The 16,632-nt window shown below is 37.0% G+C and overlaps 1 protein-coding gene across 2 annotated transcripts in view; it reads right to left on the bottom strand.

Annotated features, from left to right (window-relative positions):
• LOC131343920 (contactin-associated protein-like 2) overlaps positions 1 to 16,632 on the bottom strand; it is a 144,180-nt gene that overhangs the window by 31,900 nt on the left and 95,648 nt on the right. For both annotated transcript variants that reach the window (XM_058375795.1, XM_058375796.1), the window contains one exon: positions 2,605 to 2,761. In XM_058375795.1, the coding sequence (XP_058231778.1) occupies positions 2,605 to 2,761 (157 nt within the window). The remainder of the gene's footprint in view (positions 1 to 2,604; positions 2,762 to 16,632) is intronic.

Here is a 16,632-nt window from a genome sequence, read left to right as displayed (position 1 = left end):
TATAATGTATGTTTTATTTAAATATCCTTTAATTTAATGATATATATTAAATAATATTATAATTATTATATTATATATTATATAATATATTTAAATAATCATTTCAAATTATTGTATTTGTTTATTTATTGCTTATAATAATAATAATAATAATAATAATAATAATAATAATAATAATAATAATAATAACAATAACAAGTACAAGGCTGCATCTCGATTAAGGCTGCATCTGGATTTTAGTCCTGCTTGATCTAGGTGCTGCATTCGACACTATAGATCATAACATTCTCATAGATTGCTTACAAAATCACATACTGTAGGTATGCAGGGACAGGCATTAACATGGTTTAGATCCTACCTGTCTGATCGATACCACTTTGTAGATTTAAATGGAGAACTGTCCAGTGTAGTGCCAGTGAAATACGGGGTCCCACAAGGGTCAGTTTTAGGACCTCTGCTTTTCTTGGTATACATGCTTCCATTGGGTAACATCATTAGAAGGCATGGGATTAGTTTCCATTGTTATGCTGATGATACCCAGTTATATATCTCATCAAAACCAGATGAAATATCTAATTTGTCTAGACTAACTGAGTGTGTTAAAGATATTAAAGATAATTTTCTATTACTAAATTCTGATGAGAGAGATATTACTTATTGGTCCAAAAACCAGCACACAGAAGCTCTCGCAATTCAGCTTGCATTTAGAAGGATGTACTATTACCACTAGCTCAACAGTGAAAGACCTGGGCATAATATTAGACAGAAACTTATCCTTTGAAAATCATATTTCCAATATTACAAAAACAGCCTTCTTCCATCTTAGAAATATTGCCAAGCTTAGGAACATTTTATCTGTATCTGATGCAGAAAAACTAGTTCATGCATTCATGACCTCCAGACTGGACTATTGTAATGCATTACTAGGTGGTTGTCCCGCATCTTCAATAAACAAGCTACAGTTAGTCCAGAATGCAGCCGCCAGAGTTCTTACCAGGTCAAGAAAATATGATCATATAACCCCAATATTATCATCCCTGCACTGGCTACCTGTTAAACTTAGAATTGAATATAAACTAGCACTATTTACGTTCAAGGCTCTAAATGGTTTAGCTCCCACGTATCTAGCCAGTCTTCTAACACGTTACAATCCACCATGCTCTTTAACATCACAAAATTCCGGACTTCTAGTAGTTCCCAGAATATTAAAGTCCACAAAAGGGGGTAGAGCGTTTTCGTATTTAGCTCCTAAACTTTGGAATAGCCTTCCTGAATGTGTTCGGGGCTCAGACACAATCTCCCAGTTTAAACACAGACTAAACACCTATCTCTTTAGCCTGGCATACATTTAACACATCCTATAACCTTGTGCTCCAGTACATCTGATTAAATGCACATTATCATCTAGTGCTGCTAATATTATGAACAGCAGCTATGCTAATTCTGTTCCATTGTTTCCCTTCTTCTACCCATCCCGAGACATACAGAGACTGTGCCGGCTCCAGTGGCATCCGGAGATGGACCAGCTCCAGCCGGGTTCTGCTTTGTGAGGATTGGGGTATTCAAAGCAGTGCTGTGGATGACAACAACCTCCTCATTGATTTACATAACATTCTACACATGCAGGTATCGGCATCACTCAATTGTCACCCAAATGAGGATGGGTTCCTTTTTGAGTCTGGTTCTTCTCAAGGTTTCTTCCTCCTCCTCATACCATCTAAGGGAGTTTTTCCTTGCCACAGTCGCCTCAGTCACCTCAGGCTTGCTCACTTGGGATAACATCTAGGACTGTTTGTCTGTTTATATGTTTGTTGTTTTCTTATGTTGTTTCTCATGTAAAGCTGCTTTGAGACAATGCTCTTTGTTAAAAGCGCTATACAAATAAAATTGAATTGAATTGAATATTATTATTATTATTCATTAGGACATAAGAGATGGCCCCCTATAAAAGGAGTTAAAGTTAATCTTTGCTTTGCAGATTCTCTGTAATAGTGAAATATTAAGCAGATGCCATGTTTAGGAGGAGCTCTTTTGCTGTCCAGTCATTATTTTAATATTTTATCGCACTGGTAGTTCAGTGGTAGGTTTCTCGCCTACCATGTGGTAGGCCCGGGTTTGATTCCCAGCCAGTGCCCAAACCCACTGGATGCAGTGCTGGTCCCAAGCCCAGATAAAAATGGGAGGGTTGCCTCAGGAAGCAGGGCATCCGGTGTAAAAACCTGTGTGAAGTTGTTGTGTGGACCAGTTGGTCTGCAGTGGCGACCCCTCGCACATGTAGGGAGCAGCCGAAAGATCAACAACATCACTATGGACTTTGCCTTTCGAGTATTGTGTGCAGCACTAAATTTAAATCATCTGTGCAGCGAACATGCTTTCTACATGCCGAAGAAAATAACAAACATTTACCAGAACCTTTGTAGACCAAGCATGAATTTCTTTTACAAAAGCATCTATGCACTAAACTTCACTCAAAGATTCATAAATTACCCCCATGGTTGTGTATATTGCTAAATATCTGGATGAAAGCTAGAACTGTGACCATCTATTGTGGATTAACATCTAAGTAGATGATCTGATTCTGTTAAGCAGTATATCACCACTCACCACTGTTTCTGATCTGCGTCGCAGTTGCAGTGGTGTTTGGGGTCGATGCAGTTGTGCTCGATGCCACAGGAGCATTTCTGAACCCCCGGCGCTGAGCCGCCCCAATAGAAGTGTTTCTCATTCCCTCTGCCAACCCACCATGTGTATGGAGTCCCATCTGTAACACACACAGACAAACAAACAAAACTATTAAAGATAATTTACAACAAAACTTTATTTCTATCTACCTTTTATTACCGCTTAATATAGTTGCATAATAATATATAAAGACTCTACAGTGAGTGGGACAATCACTAAGCAGTTAACAGACCAAGAAAGGTCATTCAGAAGGCATTATTTATTATAGCCAATAAATATTTAATTACTATCCATCCTGCAGCAAAGGAAACAGGATTAATATGATTAACTATAAATCAATACAAACTCCAGTGTGAATAAAACAGTAACCAAAGCTGAGATACTGTAATAGACTTCCGATGCAGACAGTGCAATTTTTCAGGGAAAAAAATGCAGCTTTATATTCAAACTGCAGGCCTTATATTCCCAGAAGATACTGAAAAAAATGAAAACTGGTTTGTATAGTGGAAAAAAATAAATGCAAGGTCATCATCCTCCAGTCAAGAGCTCAATAGAAAAAAAAATGGTAGAAGCACTCAAAAATGAAAGTGCTTTGAGATTTGTTCTTTATTTTTCTTGAGTTTTGCCTCTAAGACTTTATCTTATTGGATTGTGGTGTTTGACAGTCTTCAAGAATTGCTTTTAATAATTAAGGTGTGGTCTGACCAAGACTTTGTTAGTGGAAATCCTTTTGATAAGAGAGAGCAGAATGGTCAGATTGGCTGGAGTTGACAGGAAGTCTACACTAACTCAGAAGCACCTCATAATGCAACAACAGAAGACCACATGTGGTTTCATTCTTGTTCCAATCAAGAAGAGGAATCTGAGGCTACACTTGGCACTTGATCATCAGAACTGTGTGGTTGAAGATTGGAAAAGTACCAGGTGGAAAAACTCCAACTGTGAAGCCTTTAACCTGGGATTGGTTATCCTACACCCCACTCCAGAGTAGAAGAGAGACTACTCCAGTGATGAAGTTCCAATGATGGATCCAATGGAAAAAATATCTAGTAAAATTCATTCCATCTGCCACACTAATTCTCATTCCCTGCCAGACATTTTCCAAAGGTCTTGTTCCTGTAAGACCATCCATCATGTACCTGCCGCCTGACTGGCACTGCACCTGCCCCACAATATGGTCTCACTTTGACACTTTGACCAGGTCATGACTATAGTCTAGTCACCACATGCTGACCTAGCTCCACGTTTGGGTCCCAGTTACCCTAATCCAGACAAGGTAGCTTCCATAGGGGTTCATAGGATCACCGTTTATCTGGTCTCTGAGTCTGGCTCTACTAGAGGGCATTAAGCTCCTGGAGACATAGCCTTGAGTGTCACGAAAGTACACAGACCCCTTCAACAAGATTCGATCTGAAGTCTCGATCCATAACATCCACACAGTATAAACACACACAGAGGTCTGTGTTCCTGATGCAGGGAGAGCCGGGGTGTCCATGCTACGATGTATCGATTGGCCTTATTACTCTCCAGGCTCTATTCCTGTTTCCTCTCTTCTCAATGTGAGTTCATGCTGTGCCAATCAATCTTCATCATCTGGGTATTTTTATTAGAATAAATTGAGGGAGAAAATAGAATAAGGGTGCCGGGTTTTCCTTGTAGAACAGAATTGTAGATCGAAACTCATCTCCCATCATATTATGGACCTCTCAAATGAGAACGAAGGCCACACTCAGAGAACAGTACATCATCTGATCAATCGCAAATTATATAACCCAGGGAGTTTTCAAATCATTAACTGTACTGAATTCAATGATGTATGACTATGTAAATCTATGGCTGGGAAAATTGATTTGTGGATTGGTCTTAATTAAAAACAGGAACTCAGAGGCCTTTAGAGGAATTCAGGAAAAAAAAAAAAACAGTGGAGGCCACGACCTTGAAGTTAGCAACCGGTTTGCGTATTTAGCAGGCTTGTCCATTCTGTGTTCTAGCCTGAAATCACTTCTTCCATTCTCTCCTTTATCACTGCAGTCTAATGAGCCTGTTAGAAGAAACTCCCTTAACATTATCTCTATTGATCCACAGTGTGATCTGATGCAGCTTGAGTTCTACTTTAATTTGACCACACAATCAGAGTAGCTACACAAACACTAGTAGCTCACACTGGACTTCACTTTCCTCACGAGTTCATTGAAAATCCAGCAAAAGCCAAAATGGACTTTGTCATTACAAACATCTGGCAAAAAAAACAAAAAAACAAACTGCCAACACCTACTTCAGGTTTTAACTCCATCTTCTGATATGAACACAGACGCTGATACAGATAGTGACATTGCATTACACCTTTAACCTATAATTTTCTAGGTTTTCTTATCCATTAAAAGTCCATAATGTTATATTTCGGCTCCATCTGATTCATGTGACTCATCTCATGAAGTGATCCTACGTTTCCATTTGTGTCTGCCTCTCCTTTGGCGATCACTCTGTACCCTGCTGCTGGAAAATTGCTCCCTCTGAACAGCCACCTGCAGCGAAACATAACATGGTGGAATGGTGGAGAAACACTCTGCCCTGAAGACGAGCTCAGACACAAACACAGAGATCGATCAGGGCAGCGATGTCATTCAGTGTGTGGACTCGCCTCTTTGTTGCGATGCTGTTGTCATGGCATTCATCTTCTTTCTTTTCTTTTTCTCCAACAGCATTGTTGAGGAGAGATATTAAAGTTCCCTAGGGCTACCTTCTATAGCCAATCTTGACCTAAAGCAGTCATTGCACCTAAGGGCATGTTTTGGGATGTAGAAGAAAACTGGCATTGTATTACACTTTTAATTTATAATTTGCTAGATTTCCTTCATTGGTTAGAAGTTCTTTTTAGTTCTTTCCAGTGGATGTGACTGATCTCATCAAGAGATGTTTTCATGTACCTTTGGGAGGAAATTGGACAACCAGGTGGAAACCCACAACAATCCTAATATCACAATCAAATCAGCTATCATGAACATCGAATGCAGAGTAAAATATTTAACCAACAGTTTACCCCGCTGTATGAATATAGGTTTTGGCAGAATGTGAGTTTATTTTCCTCACCACCTCCAAGAAGACATCCTGTCTCATGCACTCAGTAATTGTGTCCTCAGCCTTATTAGCACCAGCCTGCTAGTTAATAATCCGTCACGTGTATTCAAACGCCACACCTCCGACCTCCACTGATCCAAAGCGCTTCAGTAATCCATCATCCGTGTTATGATAATTACCCCGGTCCCTTAATGACGTTCCACATTTTTCATAAACTGAAACAATTCAGCAATTGGAAATGAGGATTAATTGACCAGGGTTAATTGCATTTGCTCTGTGAATAGGACATAAACGTGTTTCTTGCCTTCTTTGTATTCTTTTATCATTCGCCAACATGTTTCATGACATAATCTACATTTAGACTCGCTGCCTCTGAAAGCTGAAAGGCGTCGAAAACAAATGTGAGGAGGGAAAGACAGAGAGAGAGAGAGAGAGAGAGAGAGAGAGATGTGACAGAGTGGCATACAGAGTAAAAGAGACATAAGAAACATAACTCATTCTCATTACTCAGGCTAACATCAGAAACATAAGGAGCCATAAGGCAGGGCAAAAGTACATGCTCTGGAACAGAGAAAGCAGATTGTGTACAAAAGTTCTTTATTTGTATTTATTCTTTGTATTTAGTTATGTAATACCTTTATTCATACTTTAAGCTGCATCCACATTAATCTGGACAAATCTGAGAAAAGTATTTTCATTTTGAAACCTTTTAGAACATTGCTCATACACTGAAACATCTTATATCGCTCACATAACTATATTGTGCATATGTAAAAATGTAAAAAGCTTTGGCCTGCATCATTTCTGTCAGCCGTTTATTTACTTTCCATTTCTTTGAATGGATGCGCCGAGTAACCAAATGATGCAGTCTGAAGGTTGTACAGAGTGACGTTAATACTGAACAGCACCATCCATCCACTAAACTACCAACTAAAGTAGAACATCGTCCACTTCAGAGTTCACACTACAGTGCAAAAATGGCATTTTCAAATTGATCCACTTGACAAAATTTTTTTTAATGCTGGATAAAAGCCATCTCAGTGTGGATGGAAGACGACCAAAGCATAGAGAAAGATTTTCCAATTTATCCAGGACGTAACCTTAGTCTGCATTAGCTTGCGTTGGCTGTTTGTGAAGTCGTTTGTAATAAAGTTTGAGGGATACGCTAGCTGACAGCTAACATTCCCATTACTGCATCAGGTAGCAGTCGGTTGTGATATTTTGGAAGTATATTACCTTTCAAGCACATCTGAAACAGTTTTGTCACAGAAATTCCTACAATTATTCATTTGCTACCTCAGATAAAAAGATGCTGACTCACAAGCTAGCCGAGGCTCTGAGACAGCTGCGTCCTGAGACAAAATACAAACAAAACCAAGACAAATAACGTGAGAAGAAGACAAAACAAAAAACAAACTGAAGTTCTGGAAGTTTCTACTGAGTTTGAGTGCAAATTCTGATTTAGTTGCTGACGTGCCATGCAGTAGCTAACAGCACTCGTTTGTATGAAGTTTTAGAATAATTGACAATGTAGAGTTTTACAGCCAATCACTTTTTGAACCATCATGCGTTTCATAAGAGATTTGGAACAGAGCTCAGCAAGATTGGGCACATCAACCGTTGCCATTCTCCATCCTTCAACGTGCCCTTCAATTTATGTGATGAAAGCCAGCGAGACATGATTTAAAAAATGTATTCATGTCTAAAAATCTCGGAATTCTATTCTGATACCTGATTGATTGCTCTTCCTATAGACGAGACGGATCATTTAACTTCGTATGTTTCTCACAGAAATAATTCATCAATAAGAACGTTGTATATTGCTTCCAAACAAACAGTGTAATGAATCTTGCTAAGATGGCTGTTTATCCAATTCAATTCCGTTGCATAAGGGAACATGTTATGTCATCTAAGGAAATAAAATACATCTGGCTGTTGTGTTACATAAAAATAGTTATATATAACAAGAAGGTGTGTTGCATTTACTAGCCCGAATAACTCTGTTATTCATTTTAGTCCATTTTTTTATTAATTAAAGAATGATAAATCATGTTTTCTAGCCCACTCATAATTCTGTTTAAAGTTTTGGAAACTCCAAGTCACGTCCTGTTCCTATAATCAATTGTGCTTTAGCAGCTATAGGTTGTCGTTTTCCTTTTCGCTTGAAGTTAATAAGATAAAAAAACCCTAGATTGTCATTTTAAGAATTCAGGAAAAAAGTGTTTGTTACAATGCAGTGACACTGGAGACTCCTTCCATCCAGCCATTTTCTGTAGCACTTATTCTACACAGGGTCACAGGGAACCTAGGGCCTATCCCAGGGGACTGGAGCACAAGGTGGTGGACATGCTAGCCAGGATGCCAACATACTGTATTTACAAGGTATTGACAATTCAGAGATACCAATGAGCCTACAATGCATATCTTTCGACTGTGGGTGGAAACCCGAGCACCTGGAGAAAACCCCTGAAGCACAGGGAGATCATGCAAACTCCATCAACAAAGGGGACGTTGGGAATTGAACAGCCAACCCTGGAGGTGAAAGACAAATGTGATAGCCACCATGTCCCCAAGACACTATCCAAAGGAGGGTGTTAAATAATGATCTCCTCTTAGATATCACATCAAAAGTTCTACCAGGAAAAAGACTGTGAAGCATCCAACATGCAGGTCCCTGTACAAGGTATTATACTAATAATGATAATAGTGTGCTGTATAATAAAAAGTATAAGAACATAAACCTTGAGACCAGAACTTCTCTTAAAGTTGCTGTTATAGAAAACCGATTAACTCCTGGCCAATCAGAATCGAGCATTCAAGAGCAAAGTGGATCTTCCTGATCATGCCACTGTGACTTTTTTCCTCCTGTGCAGTGCTTTGCCTTTGATAAATCCACAAAGTAGAGTAGCTCCCTGAGAGTCATAAAGGTAATGGGGCAGGCCTTGAGAATTTTCTGCAAAATATTCAGAAATGTGTGAACCAGGTTTTTTTATGACGTTTTATGACAGACTACACACTCCTAAACTACAGCGAGGAGACATTTCCATCCTCCAGAGGGTATAAAACCATCTCCAGAAGTTATTACAAACTATATCACAGCTGCAGTATTTTGGAGTGACTCTGTGGCCCTTTTATTTTCAGCTGAATCACAGAGCTAGAGAGTGCACAAGGCCTTGAATAATCATTTTGCAAACGTTTGGGTGTAATAAAAAAGAAAGCAGGTGACCGCTAGTTCTTTTATCCTTTTTCTAAGAGTTTTCCTGGATCTCCTGGGAGAAGGTTCACCTTTCACGTCTCATGTCAGTAAATAGGATTCTCTTCAAGTGGTCTCTGAAGGTGACACTGTAAAAAGAAAAGGGTGAGAATAGAGAAAGCATTTAGGGATTATCGCAGCTGTAGAGAGTTGCAGGCAGTCACAGAGTGAAAAGATTAGCCTTTAGACTTGCTGGAGAAAAGCTACACGCTGTTCAGAACTGCAGGGATCTCGATTTCTGTCTGAAAGCATCTCGGAAAAAAATAGGGGCGTGACAGTTTTTTTCGCTGCAGGATAAAATGGAGGACAGCTTGGATAAGCCACACGCATCTGACAGTAAAACATGTCCTTGTGCTTCTCACTGAAATCACTTCTTTTCCTGCTATTTCTAATAACTCCCCGACGGAGGAAAATGAAGCGGCAGGTCTTATTGTGATTAAGTGACACGTCCAGGTTTAGTTTATTTATTTATTTAGTGTTTTAGTCCAGCACTTCAACTGTGACTGGACTTCAAAAACAACACTTTCTCTTGTCTGTTCAAGGTAGAGCTTCTGTCCAGTCTTCTACAATTTGGATGGCTGAAAATGACTGAATACAATACCCATGTATTATAGTCACGCTATTCACAGAATTCAATATTCAATATTGAGTCATTAAGTAATAGAATTCTGTCGTTTCAGCAAGCATATTTCTAATTCCTGATTTAGGAGTTGTTCACCAGGCAAAGCAGGATTAAATGTGCAATCGACTTGCAGCCTCGGAATCACGGGTACGCTGATATTCAGTGTGACACCATGATGTTTCTGACACAATATGACCAAATAATTCATTTATTTTTGGCGTCGGTGAATTTAAACCCATCCCACATCACCTTAGCTCTTTGGGAAATAATTGTGGTATAAAAGTAAAATAAAATATCGAATATCCAGATATTCAGATATTACTGGGAATAATCAAGAACACAACCAAGCAAAATGTGGAAACGATATACTCGAAGTCAGAAGAAGGAAGGGGGAAAAAACATGTAGAAATAATGTAGAAAGAAGAAACAAGGTTCAGATTTAAAATAAAGCTCCTCAAACACAACGCCTACATCTGAGGTGTCTAGTTTTATCCGTAAAAGCGTGGTGTCGATACAGGTTTTTATTCAAGCTGATTTCTTCTGTTTAATTAAGTTGAACTTGGCTTTCAATAGATGTAGGTGTGGCTTCTGCTTGGTTGGAATGAAAACCTCATAAGACTTAACATCTCTGGGATGCATAGACAAGCTAATCAAGGGCACAGAAGAGGTGAACACAATAAGCTAACCAGCCAATCAGAGACAAGACATGTGGTTTCACCTTACAATTATACCTTCTAGTCACTGTCACCTAACCTTTGGTCAAAGACTCTAGAGCAAACGCAGAACCTGCTGGAGAGGTATATCTCGGTTATACCTCGGAAACCTCCAGGGAACTCTCAGACGGACGTGAAATCTGACAAGTCTTCACTGACCTTCTTAGCCTTTTGACACTGTGAGTGGACCAACACCAGAAAAAAAGAAAAGAAAACTCTGATACAATAAAAGCGAAGTGAATGATCCTGTGAAGAAGCTTTTCTCACTGGAAAAAGCTGGAGTATTTCTAATAAATTTTCATAGATCGAAGATTTCTGACGTATTTATTACAGGCTTTCGAATGCTCAAAACATTTCCTGCTGTTGTATCATTTAACGAAATGATATACTTCCAGAATGTTAGATCACTAGGAGGCAAAACTAATTACCAGTTACCAGATTGATTTCCACTTTTACAGCATGAACGATACCTGCTAATACATGCTAACAAGGCTGTCGTAGCAGACAGCGAGAAAAAGATCAGAATAGACAGGGAGACTTGGTGGAGAAAATGATAAGCTGTGATGATGTTTAGTGTCTGAGCTTACTTTGGACTTTTACAGCTGTAGTGAAAGACATTTACATTTACTTGACTTATTTCTAGATCTGACCATCAGGTCAGTATGGATACAAAGCGCTAACCAAATACACTAAAAAATCTCACAGAACACACCACATCATCGAACGATTATATCGGATTTTTAAATCGGTTTATGAGGAGTGCCCACTGTTAAAGTCCACATATAGCCTTATAGAAACAATAAAGTATTAGACCTGGCACAGTAATAAAAACGTGAATTAATGTCAGCTGCTGTAATTCAGGATCAGATCTGTTGTAGTATTATTGATAATTTCATGGTGATTTAGTTAGTCAGGCATACTGTATAGAATCTTATATACCTGAATGTTTTCTTATATTCATTGTAGACAACACTGTGGTTTCTATGCACCATAGTCCAACCGAGAAGTTGTGTGAAAGAAAAGAGTAGAGTAAAAGGAACAGTACATGTAGGTATGAAGCTTTTTTTGGCCCTTTTTTCTGTCAGACGAACACTTCACAAACTCCACACGCAACAAATCATTTAAAACAGCTGCTACTGATCCAAGAAAGTCAACATGCCTGAGGATAGCACGGGTTCTGTTTCTCTAGCCTCCTGACAAAAAAATCCACAAGCGCAATCCCTTTCACATGCAGATAGAAAAAAAAAAGAAGAATAGAAATAATGAATGCTTGGGTGTATAATGTATAGACACATTCATATGCATACAGTAAAAGCATGCTTTTCTGCCTGAAGAATTGCGTTTAAACACATTACACACAGATGTATGTAGGAAGACATTCCTTTCTTCTCATCTAAAGAGCACACAAAAACCCTAACCCTGATCTTCTGGCATTAGAAAAACATGCAGTGAAAAATTTTTATGTGAATATCTATCTATCTATCTATCTATCTATCTATCTATCTATCTATCTATCTATCTATCTATCTATCTATCTATCTATCTGTCTGTCTGTCTGTCTGTCTTTCTCTTTGGCTTTTCTTTTTCTTTCTTTATTTCATCCTTCTTTCTTTCTTTCTTTCTTTCTTTCTTTCTTTCTTTCTTTCTTTCTTTCTTTCTTTCTTTCTTTCTTTATTTTCCACTTTGCTTCTATCTATCTATCTATCTATCTATCTATCTATCTATCTATCTATCTATCTATCTATCTATCTATCTATCTATCTATCTATCTATCTGTCTATATTTCTCTTTCGCTTTTCTTTTTCTTTCTTTCTTTCTTTCTTTCTTTCTTTCTTTCTTTCTTTCTTTCTTTCTTTCTTTCTTTCTTACTCTGCTTCTATCTATCTATCTATCTATCTATCTATCTATCTATCTATCTATCTGTCTGTCTTTCTGTCTGTCTGTCGGTCTATCTTTCTCTTTGGCTTTTCTTTTTCTTTCTTTCTTTCTTTCTTTCTTTCTTTCTTTCTTTCTTTCTTTCTTTCTTTCTTTCTTTCTTTCTTTTCCACTTTGCTTCTATCTATCTATCTATCTATCTATCTATCTATCTATCTATCTATCTATCTATCTATCTATCTATCTGTCTGTCTGCCTGTCTGTCTGTCTGTCTTTCTCTTTGGCTTTTCTTTTTCTTTCTTTATTTCATCCTTCTTTCTTTCTTTCTTTCTTTCTTTCTTTCTTTCTTTCTTTCTTTCTTTCTTTCTTTCTTACTCTGCTTCTATCTATCTATCTATCTATCTATCTATCTATCTATCTATCTATCTATCTATCTATCTATCTATCTATCTATCTATCTATCTTTCTCTTTTGCTTTTCTTTTTCTTTCTTTCTTTCTTTCTTTCTTTCTTTCTTTCTTTCTTTCTTTCTTTCTTTCTTTCTTTCTTTCTTTTCCACTTTGCTTCTATCTATCTATCTATCTATCTATCTATCTATCTATCTATCTATCTATCTATCTATCTATCTATCTGTCTGTCTGTCTGTCTGTCTGTCTGTCTGTCTGTCTTTCTCTTTGGCTTTTCTTTTTCTTTCTTTATTTCATCCTTCTTTCTTTCTTTCTTTCTTTCTTTCTTTCTTTCTTTCTTTCTTTCTTTCTTTCTTTCTTTCTTTTCCACTTTGCTTCTATCTATCTATCTATCTATCTATCTATCTATCTATCTATCTATCTGTCTGTCTGTCTGTCTGTCTGTCTGTCTTTCTCTTTGGCTTTTCTTTTTCTTTCTTTATTTCATCCTTCTTTCTTTCTTTCTTTCTTTCTTTCTTTCTTTCTTTATTTTCCACTTTGCTTCTATCTATCTATCTATCTATCTATCTATCTATCTATCTATCTATCTATCTATCTATCTATCTATCTATCTATCTATCTATCTATCTATCTATCTTTCTCTTTGGCTTTTCTTTCTTTCTTTCTTTCTTTCTTTCTTTCTTTCTTTCTTTCTTTCTTTCTTTTCCACTTTGCTTCTATCTATCTATCTATCTATCTATCTATCTATCTATCTATCTATCTATCTATCTATCTATCTATCTATCTATCTATCTGTCTGTCTGTCTGTCTGTCTGTCTGTCTTTCTCTTTTGCTTTTGCTTTTCTTTTTCTTTCTTTCTTTCTTTCTTTCTTTCTTTCTTTCTTTCTTTCTTTCTTTCTTTCTTTCTTTCTTTCTTTTCCACTCTGCTTCTATCTATCTATCTATCTATCTATCTATCTATCTATCTATCTATCTATCTATCTATCTGTCTGTCTGTCTGTCTGTCTGTCTGTCTTTCTCTTTGGCTTTTCTTTTTCTTTCTTTATTTCATCCTTCTTTCTTTCTTTCTTTCTTTCTTTCTTTATTTTCCACTTTGCTTCTATCTATCTGTCTATCTATCTATCTATCTATCTATCTATCTATCTATCTATCTATCTATCTATCTATCTATCTTTCTCTTTGGCTTTTCTTTTCTTTCTTTCTTTCTTTCTTTCTTTCTTTCTTTCTTTCTTTCTTTCTTTCTTTCTTTCTTTCTTTCTTTCTTTCTTTTCCACTCTGCTTCTATCTATCTATCTATCTATCTATCTATCTATCTATCTATCTATCTATCTATCTATCTATCTATCTATCTATCTATCTATCTATCTTTCTCTTTGGCTTTTCTTTTTCTTTCTTTCTTTCTTTCTTTCTTTCTTTCTTTCTTTCTTTCTTTCTTTCTTTCTTTCTTTCTTACTCTGCTTCTATCTATCTATCTATCTATCTATCTATCTATCTATCTATCTATCTATCTATCTATCTATCTATCTATCTGTCTGTCTGTCTGTCTGTCTGTCTGTCTGTCTTTCTCTTTTGCTTTTGCTTTTCTTTTTCTTTCTTTCTTTCTTTCTTTCTTTCTTTCTTTCTTTCTTTCTTTCTTTCTTTCTTTCTTTTCCACTCTGCTTCTATCTATCTATCTATCTATCTATCTATCTATCTATCTATCTATCTATCTATCTATCTATCTATCTATCTATCTATCTATCTATAATGTAATTATGTATAGCATATGATTTAAGTAACAGCTTTTCAATATTTTGAAATATTTAAAATTTTTGTTTGTATCAGCAATCTACAGACAATTGGTATTTATTTATTTATTTATTTATTTATTTATTTATTTATTTATTTATTTATTAAGTTGAGTCCCTGGCTGAGAACCTCTGGGTTTCATTCATTCTTTAATGATCTGCTCTCATATTTTTATACTTTCTAATGCAAAACAAAGCAGCACTCATAACCCTGACCCTGATAATAAAAATGTTCGTGATTAAAGTGAAAAATCCCTTATGCCAGTCTACATTTTCCAGTGGCCATGTAATCAAGCCGAAGTTGTAGCACGTGAAGAGCCTAAATATTTGATCTCTTAAATCTTCATCTCTCCACTCTCCTCCTCAGTCGCTACTTCAAACTACAACAAATACACATGTTTCATTGCATAAACAACCACCACATTTTGAAAAGTGTCTATGAATGTTCTACCTGGGCAGACGGTGTTTATCCTAACGTGTTTGTTCAGATGTTCTGGTTTCTAAAGTAATGATTTATGCATGGACTTGTATATCAGATGCTCTGCGTAAACAGATTTAAACATGATATGTTAATTTAACCTTTGTGGAAAGAGTCTCCAGTGTCAGACTGTATTAACAGCCAGAGATAAGGCTGTAACTCATCTGATTTCTGATTCCTGGTAACAAGAAAAGCTGCATTTTATTTTTGTCTTCAAGAGAGTGATGAGAGAAGCGGCTCTTTATAGCAGTTACAACACAAGTGATAACCTGAACATTTTTCATGGCACAGCAAGCAGATGTGTCAAAATAAATGAAACATTTATGGCTTATTGTTATTGCTGGAACTGTTCTAAACACTAGAAAAAGCAATACCTGTGTAAATGTACTTCAACATAATAAAACCGTAAGCATAAATCCAGACAATTTTATCTCTGGACCAGTGTGGCAGTCAAAACTCATGATCCCGTACACCAGCTAAGCTCTGTTTGTGCTAATAAGCCATTTCTTTAATCTTTCAAAGCATGTAGGAAGTGGGAATCTGTGATGATTAAGTGGAGGATTTTCGATCTTCATTAGTTCAGTGATCTCCAGGACAAATTTGGCAAACCAGTAGCTGGAGGAAGATTTATTGACATTAAATACCAAAAAAATAAATAAATAAATAAATAATATGAAGTAACCTAGCCATTTAGTTTAACATTGAAAGGATTGCAGACTACAATAAATAAGAAAATTGCCTTCACTTCAGTGTAAAACAAAATAAACACAAAATCTGAAATGCACATGTCACTCTTAATCCTGAGCTGGAAGGAGAACTGGATTAAAATGATCTTACGGGTATTAATTTGTTAATTTGGTCTGTTTCCTGCTGCCCATCTGCTTCATGCTTTTGACAGGTTAATGAGGAAGTATTGACACCTCTGTGTGAGATACGGTAATTTGTTGGAACAGCTGTAAATCATCACTAGCGTGTGAAGGACACTAGATCAAAACACACATTTGCTGAAGCTTCATGAAGATAATTAGACATTAATCATGGACGTATACAGTACATAGGAAAAGAACCCAAGACCCCAACCACCAACTGTTTTATAGTATAAGGGGATGTAGGATAAGGTGGCTGAACTTCTGTTCCACTGATTTTGCAGCATTTCGCCTCGTGTTGGTCCTGCACTTTTTCCCCCTCATCTGCTTTTCTCTCTTGTCGTCCTTCGTGCCAGTGGGCTGATGTTTGGCAGGAAGAGAGCTGTGGCTCCTTCCTCACAACACACATTACAGGTGGCAGATGGATTTGACAAATGAGTTCTCTCTCTTTCTCTCTCTCTCTCTCTCTCTCTCGCTCACACACACACACACACACCGAGCCAAATCCCTGAGGTGCTACATTCATCACAGCACCATGTCTACAAATGCAAGAAGACAGTGTGTGTGTTTCAGGTGGGGGGCAAATACATCTATATTTATCTATATCTACATTTACATCTCTATCCTTTCTTCTCATCTAAAGAGCACACAAAAACCCTAACCCTGATCTCTGGCATTAGAAAAACATGCAGTGAAAAATTTTTATGTGAATATCTATCTATCTATCTATCTATCTATCTATCTATCTATCTATCTATCTATCTATCTATCTATCTATCTATCTATCTATCTATCTATCTATCTATCTGTCTGTCTGTCTGTCTGCCTGTCTTTCTCTTTGGCTTTTCTTTTTCTTTCTTTATTTCATCCTT

The sequence above is a fragment of the Hemibagrus wyckioides genome, linkage group LG23, assembly GCF_019097595.1.
Source record: "Hemibagrus wyckioides isolate EC202008001 linkage group LG23, SWU_Hwy_1.0, whole genome shotgun sequence".
NCBI classification, from domain to species: domain Eukaryota; kingdom Metazoa; phylum Chordata; class Actinopteri; order Siluriformes; family Bagridae; genus Hemibagrus; species Hemibagrus wyckioides.
This window is presented reverse-complemented; position numbering and strand designations above follow the sequence as displayed.